Below are 25,175 nucleotides of genomic sequence, written 5' to 3'. Positions count from 1 at the left end.
CCAATAGGATTGAACTTCAATCCTATTGGCTGATTGCATCAGCCAATAGGATTTTTTCTACCTTAATTCTGATTGGCTGATAGAATTCTATCAGCCAATCGGAATTCAAGGGACTCCATCTTGGATGACGTCATTTAAAGGAACCTTCATTCTTCAGTTGGACTTCATTGGAAGAGGATGCTCCGCGTCGGAAGTCTTGAAGATGGACCCGCTCTGCTCCGGATGGATGAAGATAGAAAATGCCGCCTGGAGGACCTCTTCTGGCCAGCTTCGATGAAGACTTCTGCCCATCTGGAGGACCACTTCTGCCCGGCTTCATGGAGGACTTCGGCCCGGCTGGGTGAAGACGTCTCAAGGTAGGGTGATCTTCAAGGGGTTAGTGTTAGGTTTTATTAAAGGGGGATTGGGTGGGTTTTAGAGTAGGGTTGGTTGTGTGGGTGGTGGGTTTTAATGTTGGGGGGGTATTGTATATTTTTTTTACAGGTAAAAGAGCTGATTACTTTGGGGCAATGCCCCGCAAAAAGTCCTTTTAAGGGCTAATTTTAATTTAGTATAGGGTAGGGATTTTTATTATTTTGGGGGGCTTTTTTATTTTATTAGGGGGATTAGATTAGGTGTAATTAGTCTAAAAAACTTGTAATTATTTTATTATTTTCTGTAATTTAGTGTTTGTTTGTTTTTTACTTTAGTTTATTTAATTTAATTGTAATTAATTTAATTTAGATAATTAATTTATTTATAGTGTAGTGTTAGGTGTAATTGTAATTTAGCTAAGGTTTTATTTTACAGGTACTTTTGTATTTATTTTAGCTAGGTAGTTATTAAATAGTTAATAACTATTTAATAACTATTTTACCTAGTTAAAATAAATACAAACTTGCCTGTAAAATAAAAATAAAACCTAAGATAGATACAATGTAACTATTAGTTAAATTGTAGCTATCTTAGGGTTTATTTTATAGGTAAGTATTTAGTTTTAAATAGGATTAATTTAGTTAATTCTAGTAATTTTATTTAGATGTATTTAAATTATATTTAAGTTAGGGGGGTGTTAGAGTTAGACTTAGGTTTAGGGGTTAATACATTTAATATAGTGGCGGCGAGGTTGTGGGCGGCAGATTAGGGGTTAATAAATGTAGTTAGGTTGCGGCCATATTGGGGGAAGCAGATTAGGGGTTAATAAATATAATGTAGGTGTCGGCGATGTTGGGGGCATCAGATTAGGGGTTCGTAAGGATTATGTAGGTGGTGCCGGTGTCCGGAGCGGCAGATTAGGGGTTAATAATACAATGCAGGTGTCGGTGATGTCAGGGGCGGCAGATTAGGGGTTAATAATTGTAAGATTAGGGGTGTTTAGACTCGGGGTTCATGTTAGGGTGTTAGGTGTAGACATAAAAAGTATTTTCCCATAGGAATCAATGGGACTGCTTTAGGAGCTGAATGCTGCTTTTTTGCAGGTGTTAGGCTTTTTTTCAGCCAGCCCAGCCCCATTGAACCCTATGGGGAAATCATGCACGAGCACGTTTAGCTAGCTCACTGCTACCGTAAGCAGCGCTGGTATTGAGGTGAGATGTGGAGCTAAATTTGATCTCCGCTCACTTTTTTGCGGCTAACGCCGGGTTTGTAAAAACCCGTAATACCAGCGTTGTCTTAAGTGAGCGGTGAGAATAAAATGCTCGTTAGCACCGCAAGCCTTACCGACAAAAACTCGTAATCTAGCCGACTGTTTTTATATAGCACCATTGCTAAAGCTGGCTGGTTTAATTCAAATATAAATGCCTGAGCTGGGCAGGTAATGCAAAACATTAGAAAATATATCCTATGTCCTACTGCCTAAACAAAACCATTTTTTTTCTAACCAGTTATAAGTAAAAAAATTAATAAAAAAATATTTATTAAATGTAATGTAACTCAGAGACCTTTCTTGACTATAGTAATCTTTTTGCTTTGAATATTTAAAGTGATGGTAAACTTTACATGTTTTAAAATCAGGTCCGGAATCTAAGCGATAATTTACAGGAATTTTAATTGATCAATTCTAATGAAGATTCGCTGTAACTTACTTTTTAATCTAGCTGTTCCATTCTAATACCACACGCTCCGGCTGCCCACTTCAAAACTTATATTTTTTGTAACGGTTTGAACTGTTCTCCAGTCGGCACTCTGACTACAAATAAGTGCTGCACCGCTAGATTGCTGATTGGAGAACAGTTCAAACCATTAGCTCTCAAAAAATATGAATTTTGAAGTGCGCGGACGGAGCGCAGGGTATTAGAATGGCACAGTTAGATTAAAAAGTAAGTTACAGTGCACCTTTATTAGAATTGATAAATTAAAGTCCCTCTAAAATATCACTTAGATTCCGGACCTGATTTAAAAAAAATCTCAAGTTTACAATTACTGTAATCCAGGATGATACTTAATTAGCTCTAAATTAATTATGGGATATACATTTTAAAACATTGGCCTAGTTCCCATTGCTGTTGTAAACAGTGTAAACTAGCGATAAGATAAAACATCTGGATATACTTCTTGCTATTCCCAGTTTACAACAGTAAAGGAAACTAGGCCATGAAATATTGTTCTATTCTGAAACATTGCACATAGGATAATAAAATGACCTCCCTTCAAAAAAGGAGCAGAGGTGAAAAATACTGCCTAATAGGTAAATATGATGTCATCTTATAAGTCTCTTCATGGTTTGTCCAGAGATTACATTTGTGAATTCTGACCAATCACATTTAGTTCCTTCCACTGCTTGAAGAGGCTGTTGGGAGCACGGTGACCTTGGTGTTTACAGATGTACTACCCTGTAGGTTTTGTGCTGTGCACGTATATGTCCCATCATCAATAGCACGAGCCCCATCTACAGACAAGACACTACGTGACTCCTGCATCAGCTGCCCACCTCGCCTTATCTGCTCAGTGCTCTCACGTACGTAAGGAGGTCTTCCAAGCTGTAATATAGGACAACAATAAGAAGAAATTAGTAATAATATTCATTCCAATGGATAAAACAGATTTACTTATAAGCCTACAAATTCTGTAATATTAAGTACAATATTTATTGCAAAAATACTGATGTGAAAATGTACAAAGAAACCCCTGACACGAGCTTTATGTACATCTCATGTTTACAGGTTTCATTGCAAGCCCCTATGCTACAAATGCTTAGAGCGTTTAGATGACTGACAACATATGGCTGAATAAATTCCTGAAAGCACATGATACTACAAAACTACACATGATACTACAAAACTACACATGATACTACAAAACTACACATGATACTACAAAACTACACATGATACTACAAAACTACACATGATACTTCAAAACCTGAAGGAAGTATGTTTAGAATACCTGTACCATAACACATATGATGCACACTCATACTAATCTATCCTAAACCACAGAAACCTGCTCAGTTCAGCTAATGTAAAAGATAGTATTTAGCCTGTTTCAACAACACTGTCAAGTAATAGGAAATGAGAGTCAAAATTCAACTTTTATGGTTCATATAGAGCAGCCATTTCAAGAGACTTTTCAGTTTACTTCAGGGGTGTAACCAGTCCTCTCTGGGCCTATGGGCAAAGACTGAGCCCCCCTCACTAGGGTTTGTGTCACCCGGTGCGGTAACTCATGGTGTCACCCCCTCTGAGTATGACACTCGGGTGCGGTCCATAGCCCCCGCAGCAGTGACCCCACTGTATACACACACACACACACATATATATACACACACACACTATACATTTTATGTTTTTTAGTATTAATTTAGATTATTACAACTTTTAGTGACTACCTCACAAAAACTCACAGACTGAACTGAAAAGGTTAAGGATCAATGTTTATGACTGGAAAACCTAATCCTTGCATGTGAGCTAAATTGTGAGCCTTGTGAGTTAGTACAGTAAGGTTAGGCACATTAGACTTTTTAAAAGTAATAGTAATTGACTTACACTACGGTACGGTACAATATTAGTTGTTACCCTATAATTTAGCAGTGTAAGGGTCTCTATCTATTAAACATCAGTATGAGATTAAATAATTATCTATCTTAATATAATCTTATTCATTAGTAGTTTAACTAACAGGGACTATCTCTTTAAATACGTATATAAGGCTTGTAGCAAAGAGAAGTATCACTGTGGGCACAATGTTACTAAGTAGTAACAGGGAGATATCACCATGGGTACAATGTTTTTCAGTAATAGCAAAATTAAGCCGCTTGCAATTAGAAGCAGTATTGCTAATTAACTGCAACGTATAACGGGTAATAGACACTTATTGTGTTTTCTATTTTTACTTATACCTTGATACACTCATTGGTTGTACAGTTAAATTATTCTTTAGCACAGTGTGGTCTCTTGAGTATTTTTATATACGGATAAGTGGGTTGCTTATTTATTGCTTTCTCAGTGCAATATGATGGACATTTTTTGTCCCGTTAAGCCGATTGTTATTGCTTACGAGTAAGGCTTGGTTTGATTGGGTTTTAAAATGCATTATGTACCAGTTTCAATGATTTGGTAATGCTTGTACAAGTTTTTGAGATTGTTTTTCCCCCACAATTATATAGTTTATAGTAATACAGTATGGTGTCAAGTACTTAGATTTCTAAAATATTCAAGTATATTAGTCAATCAATGCCATATAGTTAGATCCGCAAAGTATAGTGTAACTGTATGGCTTGTATTTTTCGTTCCTGAATATATTTTTACAAGTGGTTAAATATCTTAATAGTGTTTACTCAAAAAACATGGTTAAAATTTTGCTTCGATTGTATTTTGTATTCACTATAAATAGCTAAAATCAGCTTAAAGGAACACGCCACCCACATTTTTTCTTTTATGATTTAGAAAGAGAATGCAATTTTAAACATCTTTCTAATTTACTTATATTATCTAATTTGTTTTATTCTCTTGAAATTCTTTGATTAAAAGCATATCTAGATATGCTCACTAGCTGCTGATTGGTTGCTGCACATAGAAGCCTTGTGTGATTGGCTCACCATGTGCATTGCTTTTTCTTCAACTAAGGATATTTAAAAAATGAAGCAAAATAAATAATGGAAGTAAATTGTAATGTTGTTTAAATTTCTATTCTCTATCTGAATCATGAAAGAAAGATTTTGGGTTTAGTGGCCCTTTAAGATAGTGTAACTGGATCATAGTATGACTTGTATTTGCCGTTCCTGAATATTTACAAGTGGTTAGATATCTTAATAGTGTTTACGCAAAACACATGGTTAAACTTTTGCTTTGATTATATTTTGTAATCACTCTAAATAACTCAAATCGGCTTGAATCAGCATTATCTTAAAGTGTTATTGCTCTATATATAACTATAATAGTTGTCACAATATTTTAACTCAGCTATTTGGTTAGTAACTGATTTGTATGTCTCATAGGACCCCCATTGATATTATTCAAGTCTCCTACAGCTCTACTGTAGGCAGGGTGGCTGTTAAAACACAGGAGTTCCCATTGACTCCTCACCAAGTCCCTAACATGTTTTGCCGTCTAGCGCAGCTTTTTCAAAGGGTATCGTGAGTGTCACGTTCTTGGACTCTATTTATGACGCTCAGTTTGTTTGTTCCGCCCACTTTTAGATTAGATAGAATTGGTATGTACCATTATTCTTGGCACGAAGGGTTTATGGAGCAATCTAAGGCTCTAGTTTGAAATGATTATGTATATGGCATTGACTACATCTATAAATATTGTGACACACAGGCCTAGATTTGGAGTTTGGCGGTAGCCGTGAAAACCAGCGTTAGAGGCTCCTAACACTGGTTTTAGGCTAACTCCGGTATTTGGAGTCACTCAAAATAGGGTGTAGCGCTCACTTTTCAGCCGCGACTTTTCCATACCGCAGATCCCCTTACGTAAATTGCGTATCCTATCTTTTCAATGGGATCTTTCTAACTCCGGAATTTAGAGTCGTGTCTGAAGTGAGCGTTAGAAATCTAACGACAAAACTCCAGCCGCAGGAAAAAAGTCAGTAGTTAAGAGCTTTCTGGGCTAACGCCGGTTTATAAAGCTCTTAACTACTGTGCTCTAAAGTACACTAACACCCATAAACTACCTATGTACCCCTAAACCGAGGTCCCCCCACATCGCCGCCACTCGATTAAATTTTTTTAACCCCTAATCTGCCGACCGCCACCTACGTTATACTTATGTACCCCTAATCTGCTGCCCCTAACACCGCCGACCCCTGTATTATATTTATTAACCCCTAACCTGCCCCCCACAACGTCGCCTCCACCTACCTACACTTATTAACCCCTAATCTGCCGACCGCAAAGCGCCGCCACCTACGTTATCCTTATGTACCCCTAATCTGCTGCCCCTAACACCGCCGACCCCTATATTATATTTATTAACCCCTAATCTGCCCCCCACAACGTCGCAGCCAGCTACCTACAATAATTAACCCCTAATCTGCCGACCGCAAAGCGCCGCCACCTACGTTATCCTTATGTACCCCTAATCTGCTGCCCCTAACACCGCTGACCCCTATATTATATTTATTAACCCCTAATCTGCCCCCAACGTCGCCTCCACCTACCTACACTTATTAACCCCTAATCTGCCGACCGCAAAGCGCCGCCACCTACGTTATCCTTATGTACCCCTAATCTGCTGCCCCTAACACTGCCGACCCCTATATTATATTTATTAACCCCTAATCTGCCCCCCACAACGTCGCAGCCAGCTACCTACAATAATTAACCCCTAATCTGCCGACCGCAAAGCGCCGCCACCTACGTTATCCTTATGTACCCCTAATCTGCTGCCCCTAACACCGCCGACCCCTATATTATATTTATTAACCCCTAATCTGCCCCCCACAACGTCGCCTCCACCTGCCTACACTTATTAACCCCTAATCTGCCGACCGGAGCTCACCGCTATTCTAATAAATGTATTAACCCCTAAAGCTAAGTCTAACCCTAACACTAACACCCCCCTAAGTTAAATATAATTTAAATCTAACGAAATTAATTAACTCTTATTAAATAAATTATTCCTATTTAAATCTAAATACTTACCTGTAAAATAAATCCTAATATAGCTACAATATAAATTATAATTATATTATAGCTATTTTAGGATTTATAGTTATTTTACAGGTAACTTTGTACTTATTTTAACCAGGTACAATAGCTATTAAATAGTTAAGAACTATTTAATAGCTAAAATAGTTAAAATAATTACAAAATTACCTGTAAAATTACAATTAAACCTAACACTACACTATCAATAAATTAATTAAATACAATTCCTACAAATAAATACAATTAAATAAACTAGCTAAAGTACAAAAAATAAAAAAGAACTAAGTTACAAAAAAATATTTACAAACATAAGAAAAATATTACAACAATTTTAAACTAATTACACCTACTCTAAGCCCCCTAATAAAATAACAAAGCCCTCCAAAATAAAAAAATGCCCTACCCTATTCTAAATTACTAAAGTTCAAAGCTCTTTTACCTTACCAGCCCTGAACAGGGCCCTTTGCGGGGCATGCCCCAAAGAATTCAGCTCTTTTGCCTGTAAAAAAAAACCATACAATATCCCCCCAACATTACAACCCACCACCCACATACCCCTAATCTAACCCAAACCCCCCTTAAATAAACCTAACACTAAGCCCCTGAAGATCTTCCTACCTTATCTTCACCATACCAGGTTCACCGATCCGTCCTGAAGAGCTCCTCCGATGTCCTGATCCAAGCCCAAGCGGGGGGCTGAAGAGGTCCATAATCCGGCTGAAGTCTTCATCCAAGCGGGAGCTGAAGAGGTCCATGATCCGGATGAAGTCTTCATCCAAGCGGGAGCTGAAGAGGTCCATGATCCGGATGAAGTCTTCTATCAACGGCATCTTCAATCTTCTTTCTTCGGGAGCCATCATCTTCCATCCGACGCGGAACATCCTCTTCTCCCGACGCCTACTAGCCGAATGACGGTTCCTTTAAGGGACGTCATCCAAGATGGCGTCCCTCGAATTCCGATTGGCTGATAGGATTCTATCAGCCAATCGGAATTAAGGTAGGAATATTCTGATTGGCTGATGGAATCAGCCAATCAGAACCAAGTTCAATCCGATTGGCTGATCCAATCAGCCAATCAGATTGAGCTCGCATTCTATTGGCTGATCGGAACAGCCAATAGAATGCGAGCTCAATCTGATTGGCTGATTGGATCAGCCAATCGGATTGAACTTGATTCTGATTGGCTGATTCCATCAGCTAATCAGAATATTCCTACCTTAATTCCGATTGGCTGATAGAATCCTATCAGCCAATCGGAATTCGAGGGACGCCATCTTGGATGACGTCCCTTAAAGGAACCTTGATTCTTCAGTTGGACGTCGCCGGATGAAGATGGGTCCGCGTCGGAGGTCTTCAGGATGGAGCTGGTCCTCATCGGATGAAGATAGAAGATGCCGCTTGGAAGATGATGGTTGCCGGTCCGGATCTACTCTTCTTCCCGGATAGGATGAAGACTTTGGAGCCTCTTCTGGACCTCTTCAGCCACCGGATGATGGATCGCCAACCCCGCTTGGGTTGGATGAAGATTTTGGAGCCAGGACGGATCGGTGATACCTGGTGAGGTGAAGATAAGGTAGGATGATCTTCAGGGGCTTAGTGTTAGGTTTATTTAAGGGGGGTTTGGGTTAGATTAGGGGTATGTGGGTGGTGGGTTGTAATGTTGGGGGGGGGGTATTGTATGTTTTTTTTACAGGCAAAAGAGCTGAACTTCTTGGGGCATGCCCCGCAAAGGGCCCTGTTCAGGGCTGGTAAGGTAAAAGAGCTTTGAACTTTAGTAATTTAGAATAGGGTAGGGCATTTTTTATTTTGGGGGTCTTTGTTATTTTATTAGGGGGCTTAGAGTAGGTGTAATTAGTTTAAAATTGTTGTAATATTTTTCTTATGTTTGTAAATATTTTTTTATTTTTTGTAACTTAGTTCTTTTTTATTTTTTGTACTTTAGTTAGTTTATTTCACTGTAGTTATTTGTAGGAATTGTATTTAATTTATTTATTGATAGTGTAGTGTTAGGTTTAATTGTAGGTAATTGTAGGTATTTTATTTAATTAATTTAATGATAGTATAGTGTTAGGTTTAATTGTAACTTAGGTTAGGATTTATTTTACAGGTAATTTTGTAATTATTTTAACTAGGTAACTATTAAATAGTTCTTAACTATTTAATAGCTATTGTACCTGGTTAAAATAATTACAAAGTTGCCTGTAAAATAAATATTAATCCTAAAATAGCTATAATATAATTATAATTTATATTGTAGCTATATTAGGATTTATTTTACAGGTAAGTATTTAGCTTTAAATAGGAATAATTTATTTAATAAGAGATAATTAATTTCGTTAGATGTAAATTATATTTAACTTAGGGGGGTGTTAGTGTTAGGGTTAGACTTAGCTTTAGGGGTTAATACATTTATTAGAATAGCGGTGAGCTCCAGTCGGCAGATTAGGGGTTAATAATTGAAGTTAGGTGTCGGCGATGTTAGGGAGGGCAGATTAGGGGTTAATACTATTTATTATAGGGTTAGTGAGGCGGATTAGGGGTTAATAACTTTATTATAGTAGCGGTGCGGTCCGCTCGGCAGATTATGGGTCAATAAGTGTAGGCAGGTGGAGGCGACGTTGAGGGGGGCAGATTAGGGGTTAATAAATATAATATAGGGGTCAGCGGTGTTAGGGGCAGCAGATTAGGGGTACATAAGGATAACGTAGGTGGCGGCGCTTTGCGGTCGGCAGATTAGGGGTTAATAAGTGTAGGTAGCTGGCGGCGACGTTGTGGGGGGCAGATTAGGGGTTAATAAATATAATATAGGGGTCAGCGGTGTTAGGGGCAGCAGATTAGGGGTACATAAGGATAATGTAAGTAGCGGCGGTTTACGGAGCGGCAGATTAGGGGTTAAAAATAAAATGCAGGTGTCATCGATAGCGGGGGCGGCAGATTAGGGGTTAATAAGTGTAAAGTTAGGGGTGTTTAGACTTGGGGTACATGTTAGGGTGTTAGGTGCAGACTTAGGAGGTGTTTCCGCATAGCAAACAATGGGGCTGTGTTAAGAGCGGAAAGCTGCTTTTTTGCAGGTGTTAGGTTTTTTTTCAGCTCAAACAGCCCCATTGTTTTCTATGGGGGAATCGTGCACGAGCACGTTTTTGAGGCTGGCCGCTTGCGTAAGCAACTCTGGTATCGAGAGTTGAAGCTGCGTTAAAAATGCTCTACGCTCCTTTTTTGGAGCCTAACGCAGCCTTTATGTGGACTCTCAATACCAGAGTTATTTTTATGGTGCGGCCAGAAAAAAGCCGGCGTTAGATTTTCGGGTCGTTACCGACAAAACTCCAAATCTAACCGTAAGATTGTAAAATATGAAATAACAAATCTAATAGAATTTTGTAGGTAGTGAAATTAAATACTTATATGAAGCTGTATCTATGAAGGATTATGACAATATGGTTGTAGAGTACAAAACAAACAGTATAATAATATATGAGAAGAATGGTCTGTAACAGAGTGAATTATACTCGTGCAGTTTAATGTGAAATTGATTATATTATCCAAATTGTCTTTTAGTATGTAATTGGATTATTTAAAGAAGTGTTGGAATAGTTTGCAGTGATTCTTGTGACACAATCTCATCTGTCATCTTGGGTGATTGTGGAGGAAGAATGTTATTATTATTATTGAAGTGTAGAAGCATAATTTAAATAAATCAATAATATGAAGTGTGTGAAACATATAGTGTGAGGATAGTGATTGTAAGATGGGGAAATGGAAATGTTAGGAAGGAAATAAATACAGTGCTAAAAGGAACTTGAATATAGTTTGTGTTAAATAAAAAATTACGATACGACATGTTTCTGAAAAACATGATTGGGAAAGAGTGCTGTGAAGTTAAATAAAGAGATATATTGAGTATTTTACATGAATGCGAAACCATCAGTTTGGTAAATCTAATTTTAATAAACACAAATGTTTTATTACTATTACAATATGAAGAATAATTATCTGATATATCGAATATATAGCCTCTTTGTTACATCCTATAAATATGAAATCAATTTTCATGTTGATGATATTGTAGATTTATGAGTCAAAAAGGAGAATGACATTCCTCATGTTGTGTAGATATATGCATAATGTTTGCTCATATAGCTTATTGTGCCTCTTCTTTAAAATAATGGGCCATCTTACTAATATTACAATTTCATCAATGTAACTAAATGAATGTTTAGTTATGATTTTGTTGTATGTTAGTAAATCATATTTTGTATAATGAATTGCATAAGTTGTGCTCTTCATTATCATTTATGTTGTCTTAAAGGAATGAGCCATAATTGTTTACCATGATATTAACACACAGTGATGCATAAGGATCATGAGGTTCTATATACTGATTGTAATCACTATATAATGAGGCTGAGGGGGCCTGACACTGATTATGAGCATGCTGCTCTGTAAAATGAGCTATTCTAAAGATTTGTACACTGATAGTGTGCATGTTGCATTGCATAATAATTAAGCAGGTACTCTACCCTGTATTAAGATGCACACTGTAGGACAACTGTATTAATATACTGTATTAATTGTGTGTATATATATATATATATATATATATATATATATATATATATATATATATATATATATATATTTTATATATATATATATATAGGAATAAACAATAAGAATATCAATTACATAATTATATTTGAATGACTCACTGGACTGAAGGGAAGGCAAGTATCTCTCTAGCAGCCAAGCAGAGAGTTAATGTAGCTTCCTTAGGACAGAGGTCTGGGTGAAGGAATGTTGCATAGCCTTGTGACCACCGGCACCATTTATATAGCACGCAGGGGGAACAAACTTGTTACTAACTACAGGGAGAGTGATACTGCCCAGCTGGACACACCGGTCAAAGAAGGGGGAGGGAAATCAGAAAAAGCAGGAGTTTTGTGGCCTGTCAGCTGCACGGAACTCTGCTTGCATTATTGTTGTTCAAAGTACTGTATGCTCGATTTATCAATGTTTTGTATCTAAGGTAAGAAACCTGCAAACTTCTTTGCAGTACAAATTTGCCACCCATAAAGAAATGGAGCCCCGGAGGAATGCCTATGAGAGGAGGGGCCAATGACCTCACTCTGCATAGGGGCGTGGTCACGTGAGCCGTTGCTCACTTGCTGTTTGGCTGAGCAGGAGAGAAGACCTGTGAAGAGAAGTGCTACTTACCATGGCGGATTTTCAGAAGATTCTTTCGATGTTCCAGGAGTTGCTATCTTGAAGGGTGAAGAATGGATCCGGAAGCGTCTGGTGGTGGAAGAAGATACCGGAACCGGAGGAGTTGTCACGGCGGGCGGTAAAGCATCCAGGCCTGCACAAAGATCCAGTCCGCTAGAGTGGTTGAGTCCATCTACCGGGAAGAGACAGGAATCCGGGAGTCGTAGGAGGAAGCCGGTGAGGTCGTCAGCAGGAGGAGCTGGTCAGCGGATGGCGTCGGTGAAGAAAGGCGGAGCTGCAGGAAGTCGGACAGGAGCAGGGATCATCAGCAGGACAGATGAGACGCGGTTTCTTCAAGGAGAAGCTGAAGCAGGTAATTCTTCTTCTTTTTCAGGAGCCGTTTTCGTGCGTAGTGAGGAAGTGGAGTCAGACGAAGCGGAGATGGCGGCAGGCGAAGAAGATTCGAGTGAGGCCCGTCACGTAAGTAATTTGGCGCCAAGACAGGAGATTACGGCAGCACCAGGCCAAATTATTTCATTGCCTCAGGAAATGTGCACGGCCGCTAGGCCTTTAGGGTTAAAGGCCTTACCAGGCCCAAGTACTGCAAGGCACTTTATTTATGGCCTCTAGGCCTTTAGGAGCAGCAAGCAGGGGTATGGAGTACCTTCAGGGGGCCAAAAATATAATGGCATACTCGGGTAGGGATGAAAATTTTGAGCTCAGGGGACAGGATTTGTTTACGGCCAGGGAGCCAAGCATGGCGCATGCCGAATTTCACGGGGGTCATTTTAGAACTACAAACCAGGATAAGTTTGTAATGGCCAATGAGCCTATGAAATTGAAGGAAATTTTTGTAAGTCATGCTAAAGCAGGGAACATTACGGCTAATAAGCCGATAGCTGATAAAGCTTCTGCTCTAACAGGAAAGAAAGCAGTTGCAAAAAGGAAGCACTGCTATGCAGGTTCAGGAGGTAAAAACGTTGAGAGGGATGCTAGGCCAGAGAGTTTAGAAAATTGGGAAAGTTTCAGTGTAGGTGAGAGTAGCAGAGAAGGGTTTTTGAGGGAAAATACATGTAGTGATAGAACAAATGATATGGTTGTTAGGGAGGCTGCCTCTAGGCAGGTTAACGTTTCTTTTTCCTCAGATTCTGTGCATTCTAGATTTATGCCAGCCGGCCGGAGCAGTGATACGCTTCCTTCTAGGATTCAGGAGGATGCAGATTCATTATGGATTGACAAACAGTATAGTGACTTCGGGGAAGAGGAGGAGCAAGCGGCGTTGTCTGGACCAGCAGTGACGGAACAGGTAAAAAGTTTAGAGTTTTTATCACAATTAATCAGGGCACTAGTTCCGGAGAGTGGTAATACTAAAGGTAACAGGTCAAGTAGCATTTCAGGGGATAATCCTATGGTTAGAAATGATTGTGAAAGGGTTTCATAGCAGGGGCTCTGGTGATAGTGGTGTTAGTCATTATGTTAGAGAGTTAGCTAAAAGGGAATACGCATCCTCTCAGCCTCAGGTAGTCCAAGGTGAAAGAAAAAGACAGGAAGAAAGTTCCAGGAGTCCAGTGTCACGGCGGCGGGAGAGATCCCGTTCGCCTATTACGTTCAGAAAAAATAAAGAACCAGGTGATGCTTCTTTATGGGGATCCCGGGATAAGCGGTCAAGGGAGAGAGGGAGACCCAGAAGGTCTAGGACTCCGGTTAAAAGGAGACAAAATGAAAGAGAGAAACAGAGAAAAGGCAGTGAATCAGCACGTCAGGAAACAAGGAGGGATACGGTCATTGCAAGGGAGAATCCTGTAATGTCCAATAATGCAGGTGAGAGTACAAGTACAGATGTGGTTCCTGATGTGAGTGCCTCTGATGCAAGGTGTGAGTTGATGTTAAAAGGCTTGAAAGAGTTAGTTTCCCAGTTGGAAAATAGTGGATCGGCGAGTGTTGTTGGCACTTCGGGCCCTGCAGGTGTTTGGGTTCCCCAAATTGTGCCCTCTGGGGGTGGTCCTCTGGAGCAGGCTGGTTCTGTAATTTTAAGTAGTGCAAGCATGGTTGGGCAATCTAAAGTATCTGATCAGGCTTTTAGATGCCCTTGTTTATGTTCTGTTGGGCCTCTGGGTATTCACTTAACTTTAGAGGTAAAAGAAAAGATTTGGAGGAGAGAGTTTATTGAAATCTTTTCCCTGCTCCCGGTGGATCAGGTGTTTGATATTAAAGATGATTCTAGAAGCGAGTCAGTTAAAAAAGAGGAGGAGGAATGCAAAAGAAAATTTAGGAAACTGCCAAAAACATTATCTAATTGGTCAACTGCTTTTTGTATTTTGGCAAGTGTAATTGGGAAAAAAGCCCTGAGCTTTGTTCTTCCCTTTTTTGTTATCTCAACAAAATTGCTAGTGCTTGTCGTACATATGGTGGTCTTGCATGGTGGAAGTATGATGAGCAGTGCCGTCAACGTTTGGCGGTTCGGCCATAGATGAGATGGGATGATAGGGATATGGGCATATGGTTGGAGCTTATGACACCATTAAGGTCCCAGTCCTTTCGTGGTTCGGGAGGAGGAAGCAATGCTTCCTCTTCAACATCATCAGCAGTGGCCCTCAGAAAAGGGCTTTGCTTCCAATTTAACGAAGGGGCCTGTAAATTCGGGACAGCTTGTAAATACAAGCATGAATGTTCCTTTTGTGGAGGAATCCACTCAAGTGCAAAGTGCTTCAAGAAAGGTAAATCTTTCACAAAAGGAGACAGTGCTATTCAAAGCCAGGACGCCAGTGAAAGTCGAAAAGATGGCGCGGTGGTTAGAATTGTATGGTAGGAAAAAATCTAAGCAATTGGATGCGAGCACTTTATTGAAGGGTTTTTCTGTAGGTTTTTATATCCCCTTTTCAGAGGGGATTGAGTCTGTTTTTGCTGGGAATTTGAAGTCTGCATTGGATTTTCCTGAAGTGGTGATGGCAAAGATTCAGAAAGAAATTTTGTTGGGTAGGATGGTGGGCCCTTTTGAGGCCCCTCCATTTAAGAACTTACGAGTTTCCCCTTTGGGAGTTATTCCCAAGAAGATTCCAAATCAATTTAGATTGATTCATCATTTGTCCTTCCCGAAAGGTTTTTCGGTCAATGATGGTATTGATCCAGAGTTATCTGCAGTCAGATACGCGTCTTTTGATAAGGCTTTAGATTTGGTTCGGGATGCTGGTCCTAACGCCTTGTTGGCGAAGGTGGACATCGAATCGGCATTCAGGCTTTTACCTGTTCACCCCTCGTGTCATCATTTATTAGGATGTTTTGTTGACGGGTTTTATTTTGTGGACTTATGCTTACCAATGGGCTGTTCCATTTCCTGTTCTTATTTTGAAAAATTTAGTTGTTTCTTAGAATGGGTGGTAAAGCAGATTTCTGGTTTGTCATCAGTTACTCATTATTTGGATGATTTTCTGTTTGTGGGCCCTGAAGGGCTTGAGTCATGCCAAATTCTGATGGATACTTTTATGCTGATAGCTCGGGATTTTGGGATCCCTGTTGCTAGTGAAAAAACCGAAGGCCCTTCTCCTGTGATTAATTTTTTGGGCATCTGTATTGATGCAGTTTCCATGGAATGTAGACTTCCTTTTGAAAAAGTTAGTGATCTTGTATCCTCAATTGACTTGGCTCTTTCAAGAAAGAAGCTTTCTTTAAAGGAAATTCAGTCGCTAGTGGGTAAACTTAATTTTGCATGTAAACTCATTCCGGTTGGAAGATTTTTTTGCAGAAGGTTATCCTTATCCACAGTGGGAGTTAAAATGCCCCACTTTTGGATTCGTTTATCGGCTCAGGTAAAGGAAGATTTGAAAGTCTGGAAAGCTTTCTTAAAGGAGTTTAATGGTAAATCCTTAATTCAAGCTCCGGAGATGTTATGTAGTGAACTTCATTTATTCACTGATGCTTCGGGGGCTCATGGTTTTGGGGCCCTATTTGGGAACAAATGGTGCGCTGGTGCGTGGCCTGAGTATTGGGCGGATGCGGGTTTAACAAAAAACCTTGTATTTCTGGAATTATTTCCGCTAGTGGTAGCTTTAAAAATTTGGGGTTCCGAATTTGAGAACAGAAAGGTGGTTTTTCATTCTGATAATATGGGGGTTGTTTTTGCGATCAACCGCCTATTATCCAGTTCAAAGCCAGTGATTGGGTTGCTCAGGATGTTCGTTTTTGAAGGTATGAAGCACAATGTTTATTTTAGAGCTATTCATGTTCCTGGAAAAGAGAATGTGGGGGCTGACGCTCTTTCTCGTTTTCAGTGGCGGAGATTCTGGGAGGCAGTGCCAGATGCGGAAGGAATCGGTTCTCCTTGCCCGGAGGAGATGTGGTATCTGAACTTCCTAGATTGTTGAGATCAGTGAGGGGAGCCTTAGCTCCTAGTACTTGGAAAGCGTACCTACCTGTGTGGGTTCAATGGTTAAATAAATTATCTGTTTTTGAAGGTGACAAGGAGGAATTTCTCTTATTAGATTGGATTGAAGAATGGAGAAAAAGGGATATGTCTAAATCTATGGTACAGAAGAACATGGCGGCATTATTCTTTTTGTTTAACCTCTTGGGTTGGGTCGATATGTCCAAAAAATGTTCTGTGAGGATGGGGGTTAGGAGTCTAATTAGGGGTAAAGTCTGGGTAGATAATAGAAGACCCTTGGTTTTTTCAGTGGTGGTCAGGATGGTTAATGTGCTGCCCGTTATTTGTTTTTCACAATTTGAAGTTTTGTTATTCAGAGTTGTATTTTTGTTAGCCTTTTTTGGGGCGTTTAGGATTTCAGAATTAGTATCTGCTAACCGGTGGAATTGCGGGGGTTTGTGTTATAAAGATGTAGTATTGAACCCGCATGAGGTGTTAATTTGGTTAAGAAAATCAAAGACTGATCAAATGGGAAAAGGCTGCTGGATTTGCTTGAGAGAAATTGGGGGTTTGTGCTGCCCGGTTACGGCAGTTAGGGAATTTTTAGCTGTCAGAAAATATATTGATGGTATTCCGTTATTGGTTCGTGAAGATGGGACCTTTTTATCTCGTTTTCAATTCGAATCAGTTTTAGAAGCAATTGGTTTGAATAGTAGTGAATTCAGTTGTCATTCTTTTAGAATCGGGGCAGCGACTGAAGCTAGTATTTCTGGATTGAATGTTGGTACAGTGAAAAAGATTGGGAGATGGAGATCTGAGTGTTTTAGGTTATATTTGAGACCTGAGCTTGTTAATAAGTTATAAGTTATAGTTTTTATTTTGACAGGTCCCAATCATTGTTGGATCGTGGGACACTCATACATATACTGGGCAAGGAAAGAGGCAGCAATAAGAGAATCAGGGTTGCAGCTTAGCTGTTCTTCTGAAGAAATATTAATCAAATGGTTCGGTATTAGGGGTATGAAGTGGGACCAGCTACTAGTTAAAGTTATTAGTTGGGCTAGACTTTTTCATCCACCTGACATTTTAATCATTCATGCAGGTGGTAATGATTTGGGGATTATGGCGCAAAAAGACTTTATAGATATGATAAAAAGGGATATTGTTAGGCTAAAGGAATTATTGTCTGACATAATGATTATATGGTCCGACATTGAGCGCAGATTAGCTTGGAGGTCTGCTTGGGACGTTAAAAGATTGGACTAATCGCGTAAAAAGATTAATCGGACTATTACAAGCTTTGTGGCAAAATTGGGTGGTTTTGGTATCAGGCATGTGGAGTTTGAAGGAGAATCTGGAAGCTGTTTCTTTTTGAAAGATGGTGTACATCTTAACAAAATCGGTTGCATCTTTTTAATTTCAGCATGAGCGAAGGGGTAAAAAAGGCCTTATCCCTGTGGGTTGGTGCTCGAAAGGCTTTCGAGCAGTGGCGGGGTGCTAGCCGCTAAGTTATATATAATTAATATGGGTACCTCCTCAGGTATGGGGAGAGGTTAAGGATGTGGGCGTGGCTGGCCGAGCACCAGTGGAAGGCACGTGATTTTAATTTGGCAAGCACCTTTTAATGTTAATGTTGTTTAATAAAGTTTTATCGCAATTAATTTAAATAATAAATGCGGGCTGTGGCCTTTTCCCCCCATTTGTTGTGTCAGTGTCTTTATTTATCTTAATATTGCCTAGATGTGTGGTCAATGGAGCCCCGGAGGAATGCCTATGAGAGGAGGGGCCAATGACCTCACTCTAGGCATAAGGGCGTGGTCACGTGAGCCGTTGCTCACTTGCTGTTTGGCTGAGCAGGAGAGAAGACCTGTGAAGAGAAGCACCCTCCCTCCCTCTCTTATTTGCTAAGTGGTTGTCGCAGCTATGGCGGGGTGCTAGCCGCTAAGTTATATATAATTATTATGAGTACCTCCTCAGGTATGGGGAGAGGTTAAGGATGTGGGCGTGCCTGGCCGAGTGCCAGTGGAAGGCACGTGATTTTAATTTGGCAAGCACCTTTTAATGTTAATATTGTTTAATAAAGTTTTATCACAATTAATTTAAATAATAAATGCGGGCTGCGGCCTTTTTCCCCCCTTTGTTGTGTCGGTGTCTTTATTTATCTTAATATTGCCTAGATGTGTGGTCAGTGGGATGTGGCACACGCCCCTTAGCAGCTTGCGGTAACTGTGACAGCCTGGATATTGTTGGTTACTTAACCTCATCTGTCACTGTTAGCAGCACTTAAAGTATGAGGTTTATGTAGGCATAGTTAAATGTGCCAGTTTTTTCTCTCTATCAGTTTGACTCCACAACAAGCCTGACAGCTCTCCCCTGCTTTATTGATCCCAACCTCTATGCACTCCATTTTACTGACTAGGGGCTGGTGTCACCCCTCCCCATGGTGTCACCCAATGCGGTCTGCACCCCCGCACCCCCTAGTGACGCCATTGCACAGAGCTTTTTCTGGCTGTTAGCAATCAGTAAAAGCTTAGCAGAAATCACATAAGAGATGCTTCTCTGTGACTGTGAGTCTTCCTCAGTTTGCCTGCACCTGAGTATATGCACTTCCTGTACAAATACAGTGGCAGTTTTTTTTCTGTACACACACAACACTGTGGTAGCCATCTTGGAAGTTCTGCCATATTTTTAAAGGCAAATCCAAGCACTTTCTTTACACTGTGAATCTGTTATTCAGGGGGCACACAAATGGGTCAAACATGAACAGGTAGAGCCTGAGCCCACTTTAGCAACACCATCACTGATTTCAGGACCAAATGGACCTCCTAGAGGTACAGTCCTGGTCTCAAATGAGACCTCTGATTTACTTATAAGATTACATTTGACTTTGTTCTCTTGATAACCTTTATTGAAAAGCATATTTGGGTAGGCTCAGGAGCAGCAATCCACTACTGGGATCTTACCAGATGTGTTCAGCAAGCTCTGGAGCTGACTTTAACTATGTGTTTAAGAGGGGTTAAGCATATAGTTATATGCAAACAATAGTGTAACAATAAAAACACAGAGCATTTTCTTTAGCGCTTTTATGTCAATTTAAAGTCTTCTGTACCACAGCAAACTCTAAAATGCAATTTGTGGCTGACATTTACATGTACAGAACTGCAGGAGGGCAACACTATAAAGCAAGTGTACCTACCTTCTGCCCAGGGTATTCCCAGGTAAACTCTACACTGATTTCCAGCTCCCCCAACACTGTACATATAACGACAAAACTGTCCCCAGCTCTAACTGAGCTCACAGAAGCTTCTATGGAGGGTTTAGGCGGAGCTGATGGATCTGTAACAAAAAAATCATGTTAAGTGAGAACAAAGCCAAATCACATTAAATGTATCACTATAGAGCATAAGTAACTGCGTAGACATAGAACTCTTACAGTGAACATATATCAGCATATACTTAGTAGACATTTGGCGAATGTTCCCCAGCTCTGCAATGCAGAACAGGGATCCTGCAAGAGATGGCTGAGGTTGGTAAATAATGAACCCCTTCTTCACATCAAAGGCAATCTTAACTCCATCCACAGCTATCTGCTCTGGTGGGAACTCGCGATGTAATGTCACTTTGGCTTGAGGGTTTGTGACCTGGCATGGCAGCAGCGCAGGCTGCCTCGTACGCAGCTGGACCATCACATAATAATCTTCTGTTGGCACAAAAAGTTCCTGAGGATCTGTGTATAAAGAAAAAACAGGAATACTACTTAAATGTGTTTTAAATGTGTTGCCTTGAAAAGAGGGCTTTTCAAAATGTATTCTTATACTGATAAAAGAAAATGTTTATTGGATTTGAGGCGTTTAGTTGGAGCTAAACTTTTTGTTAAAATCAAACTAAACTGCAAGACCTATAACTTTATATGCACAATATACATTTTTACTAAAAACTAACCAGAGAGTTCCACCTAGTGGTCTAAATATGTGGTGAAAAATACTATTATTGAAAATTAACTTTCATAATGAAAATAGATAATAATGTAAGTAAAAAATGCATTTAAAATACTAGGGAAAAGAGCTGCTAAAACAGCACTAATTCTCAGTTATCATAACTCTTCTATATGAAGAATGAAACAAATCAAATAAAAATATTTATATATTTTGGGACTACAATATTACCAGTTGGAAGAAGATCTGCAGGTCAAACAAACATGCATAAAATGATAGAATCTATATCCATAAAAGCATAGAGTCTGCAGCAAATAATCTGACCATATACAATAACTAGTCTATATTAATAAACAGAATCCCAGAATGAATCATCACAACAAATAAAATGAACAAGTGGAAAGTTAAAAACACTTGCCTGGCCAAATAGGAACTGTTCCTGTCTGGTCAGGTAAGTGTTTGTTGTTCTATTTACTTGTACATTCTATTTGTTGTCATTATTCTGTTTATGTATATAGACTAGTCATTGTATATGGTCAGATTATTTTCCGGAGATTCTATGCTGTTATGCATGTAGGTTCTGTTGTTTTATGCATGTTTGTTTGACCTGCAGGTTAAACAAAGATCTTCTTCCAACTGTTAATATTGTTGTCCCAATTTATATATTTTTGATTTGTTTCATTCTTCATATAGAAGAGTTCTCAAAACTGAGAATTAGTGCTGTTTTTTTTCTTGTTCTACAATATACATTTTTAGTTGGAAGCATCACATAATCCCATTGAAAATGACTGACCTACCTTAGCATATGTGTGTAGCAAGGAAATATCTGTGTGCTAAATTTCTATAATCCTATCCTCTCGATTTACTAAGTTAGATGCTCGGGGGCCAAATTATCAAGCTCCAAATGGAGCTTGATAACCCTGTTGCCGCATGAGCCTTCAGCCTCGCTGGAAACCGCAGTTATGAAGCAGCGGTCTAAAGACCGCTGCTCCATAACTAGTCCGCTGCCTCTGAGGCTGTGGTCTGCAATCCGCCCGATCCTATGCAATCGGCAGATTGACACCCCTGCAAGCGGCCGATTGGCTGAGAATCTGCAGGGGCGGCATTGCACAAGCAGTGTTGTGCAGTGTTAAATGCTGACAGCCTATGCTGTCGGCATTCAGCGATGTCTGTCGGACATGATACACTAAAGCGTATCATGTAGGACAGACATTGATAAATCAGCCCCTAAATCAATAAAATTGCAATAAGTACTCCTGAACTGTAGGGAAGTTATAATATTTAAAGGGACGATAAAGTCAAAACTAAACTTAAATGAATTGTATAGAGCATGACATTTTAAACAATTTCCAAATGCACTTCTATTTTCAATTTAGCTTAGTTCTCTTGGTATCCTTTGTTAAATAATAATCCTAGGTGAGCTCAGGACTGTGCACGTGTCTTCACACATCTGGCAGCAGTTTTTGTAACAGTATTTATAGCAGTGTTATGCATAGTTACAAAAACTGCTGCTAAAGAATGCTAAAGACACGTGCATGCTCCTAATCTTGACAAATCTGTCCATTCGTGTCTGGTTTGGCAAAATCTCAAATAATAGTTAAAGGGATATGAAACACAATTTTTTTTCTTTCATGATTTACTCCTATTATTTTAAGCAACTTTCTAATTTACTCCTATTATCAATTTTTCTTCTTTCTCTTATTTTTGGTTCAGCCCCTGGGTAGTGCTTGCAGAATGGTAGCATCATCATCATCACATTTGAACACCCTCCAGGGACTCACCTGTGACAAAAACAAACGTCTTTCCAGTTTTCTCGCCACCAGCGTGACACCCTTCTCCCTCGCACTGGTATCCGCCACAGCTAAATTCTCCAGTATCTGCACCAGTAGTATTCACCAACAGGAGCTGGCTATATCTGGCAAAGTGTTTGAGTCTGGAATAATAAAAATATACTGAAGAGGTCAATATACATTGTAAAAATATGCTGAGATTTATGAGAAATGCTTCATGATGAGGAATATTTATAATGGAACCCTTAAAGGAGACAAATTGCAAGTAAATTCCAGGAAACAAATTAAGGAAAAAAAAAAAAAAAGGTTGTCCAAAACTGAAATACCAGGTAATTCTCAAAAGAAATACAGCTAACTAAGGGCTAGATTACTATTGGTGCTGTGCATGAGCGAAAAGGCATTTACCATGGCGCGTGACGTAAGTAGCACGATATTACGAGTTGAAAGTAAACACGTTCGGTTGATCGCAATTTAATTTAATGAGTGTCAGGATAGCACAACTTCAGAGCTCTGGTTAACAGTTATGTGAGTCAAAAAGTTGAACAAAACACATCAAAAATACATTTAAAAGTACAAGTACACTCATAATACCACTGTCTGGTAATAATTATTAACACTAATTTGCAATAAAAAGTTATTAGGGCTCAAAGAGATCTCTTAAAAACAAAAAGGGCTGCAAAGGGCTTTAATAAAGACATACATACATACAAATGTCTACAAATGTATATATTTGTGTGTATATATATATGTGTGTATTTACATATGTATTTATCTATGTATTTACAGACATATATACACATATAAACACATAAATACATATGTACACACATATAGACATATACAATTTATAATGTAATGGAGCCCTTTGCAGTCATGTAGCTGAAAACATGAAAAATCCTTTTTATGCAATATTCATATTTAATAAAGTGTTTAACTATGTATTTACTGTAAATATTTTACATTCTATTGTTCTTCACATAGGGGAATATGTTCTATTTTTAAATAGATATTCCTATATATATCTGTATATCTATACCTATCTATACCTATATATAATCATATCTATAGATAAGTATAGATATATGTTTTACTAAAAACAACAACATATATATACAGGGAGTGCAGAATTATTAGGCAAGTTGTATTTTTGAGGATTAATTTTATTATTGAACAACCACCATGTTCTCAATGAACCCAAAAAACTCATTAATATCAAAGCTGAATATTTTTGGAAGTAGTTTTTAGTTTGTTTTTAGTTATAGCTATTTTAGGGGGATATCTGTGTGTGCAGGTGACTATTACTGTGCATAATTATTAGGCAACTTAACAAAAAACAAATATATACCCATTTCAATTATTTATTTTTACCAGTGAAACCAATATAACATCTCAACATTCACAAATATACATTTCTGACATTCAAAAACAAAACAAAAACAAATCAGTGACCAATATAGCCACCTTTCTTTGCAAGGACACTCAAACGCCTGCCATCCATGGATTTTGTCAGTGTTTTGATCTGTTCACCATCAACATTGCGTGCAGCAGCAACCACAGCCTCCCAGACACTGTTCAGAGAGATGTAGTGTTTTCCCTCCTTGTAAATCTCACATTTGATGGACCACAGGTTCTCAATGGGGTTCAGATCAGGTGAACAAGGAGGCCATGTCATTAGATTTTCTTCTTTTATACCCTTTCTTGCCAGCCACGCTGTGGAGTACTTGGACGCGTGTGATGGAGCATTGTCCTGCATGAAAATCATGTTTTTCTTGAAGGATGCAGACTTCTTCCTGTACCACTGCTTGAAGAAGGTGTCTTCCAGAAACTGGCAGTAGGACTGGGAGTTGAGCTTGACTCCATCCTCAACCCGAAAAGGCCCCACAAGCTCATCTTTGATGATACCAGCCCAAACCAGTACTCCACCTCCACCTTGCTGGCGTCTGAGTCGGACTGGAGCTCTCTGCCCTTTACCAATCCAGCCACGGGCCCATCCATCTGGCCCATCAAGACTCACTCTCATTTCATCAGTCCATAAAACCGTAGAAAAATCAGTCTTGAGATATTTCTTGGCCCAGTCTTGACGTTTCAGCTTGTGTGTCTTGTTCAGTGGTGGTCGTCTTTCAGCCTTTCTTACCTTGGCCATGTCTCTGAGTATTGCACACCTTGTGCTTTTGGGCACTCCAGTGATGTTGCAGATCTGAAATATGGCCAAACTGGTGGCAAGTGGCATCTTGGCAGCTGCACTCTTGACTTTTCTCAGTTCATGGGCAGTTATTTTGTGCCTTGGTTTTTCCACACGCTTCTTGCGACCCTGTTTACTATTTTGAATGAAACGCTTGATTGTTCGATGATCACGCTTCAGAAGCTTTGCAATTTTAAGAGTGTTGCATCCCTCTGCAAGATATCTCACTATTTTTGACTTTTCTGAGCCTGTCAAGTCCTTCTTTTGACCCATTTTGCCAAAGGAAAGGAAGTTGCCTAATAATAATGCACACCTGATATAGGGTGTTGATGTCATTAGACCACACCCCTTCTCATTACAGAGATGCACATCACCTAATATGCTTAATTGGAAGTAGGCTTTCAAGCCTATACAGCTTGGAGTAAGACAACATGCATAAAGAGGATGATGTGGTCAAAATACTCATTTGCCTAATAATTCTGCACTCCCTGTACTGTATATATCTTTAAGAATAAAAAGAACATATTTATCTATGTAATGAACATTAGAATGTGAAATATTAATAATTCATGTCAGGTTAGCACACTTGAGAAAATAAAATCTAGTTTTAGAGACTTGTTGGGTGTTTTTCGTTTTTTTGTAG

The 25,175-nt window shown here is 39.3% G+C and overlaps 1 protein-coding gene across 2 annotated transcripts in view; it reads right to left on the bottom strand.

Annotated features, from left to right (window-relative positions):
• Window positions 1-2,326: 2,326 nt before the first annotated feature.
• LOC128662407 (platelet-derived growth factor receptor-like protein) overlaps window positions 2,327-25,175 on the bottom strand; it is a 101,225-nt gene continuing 78,376 nt past the window's right edge. For both annotated transcript variants that reach the window (XM_053716196.1, XM_053716195.1), the window contains exons 3-6: window positions 22,342-22,493; window positions 20,059-20,352; window positions 19,822-19,961; window positions 2,327-2,957 (exon numbers count right to left, since the gene is read on the bottom strand). In XM_053716196.1, the coding sequence (XP_053572171.1) occupies window positions 2,742-2,957; window positions 19,822-19,961; window positions 20,059-20,352; window positions 22,342-22,493 (802 nt within the window). In that variant the 3' untranslated portion in view covers window positions 2,327-2,741. The remainder of the gene's footprint in view (window positions 2,958-19,821; window positions 19,962-20,058; window positions 20,353-22,341; window positions 22,494-25,175) is intronic.

Source organism: Bombina bombina, chromosome 6, assembly GCF_027579735.1.
Source record: "Bombina bombina isolate aBomBom1 chromosome 6, aBomBom1.pri, whole genome shotgun sequence".
NCBI lineage: Eukaryota > Metazoa > Chordata > Amphibia > Anura > Bombinatoridae > Bombina > Bombina bombina.
This window is presented reverse-complemented; position numbering and strand designations above follow the sequence as displayed.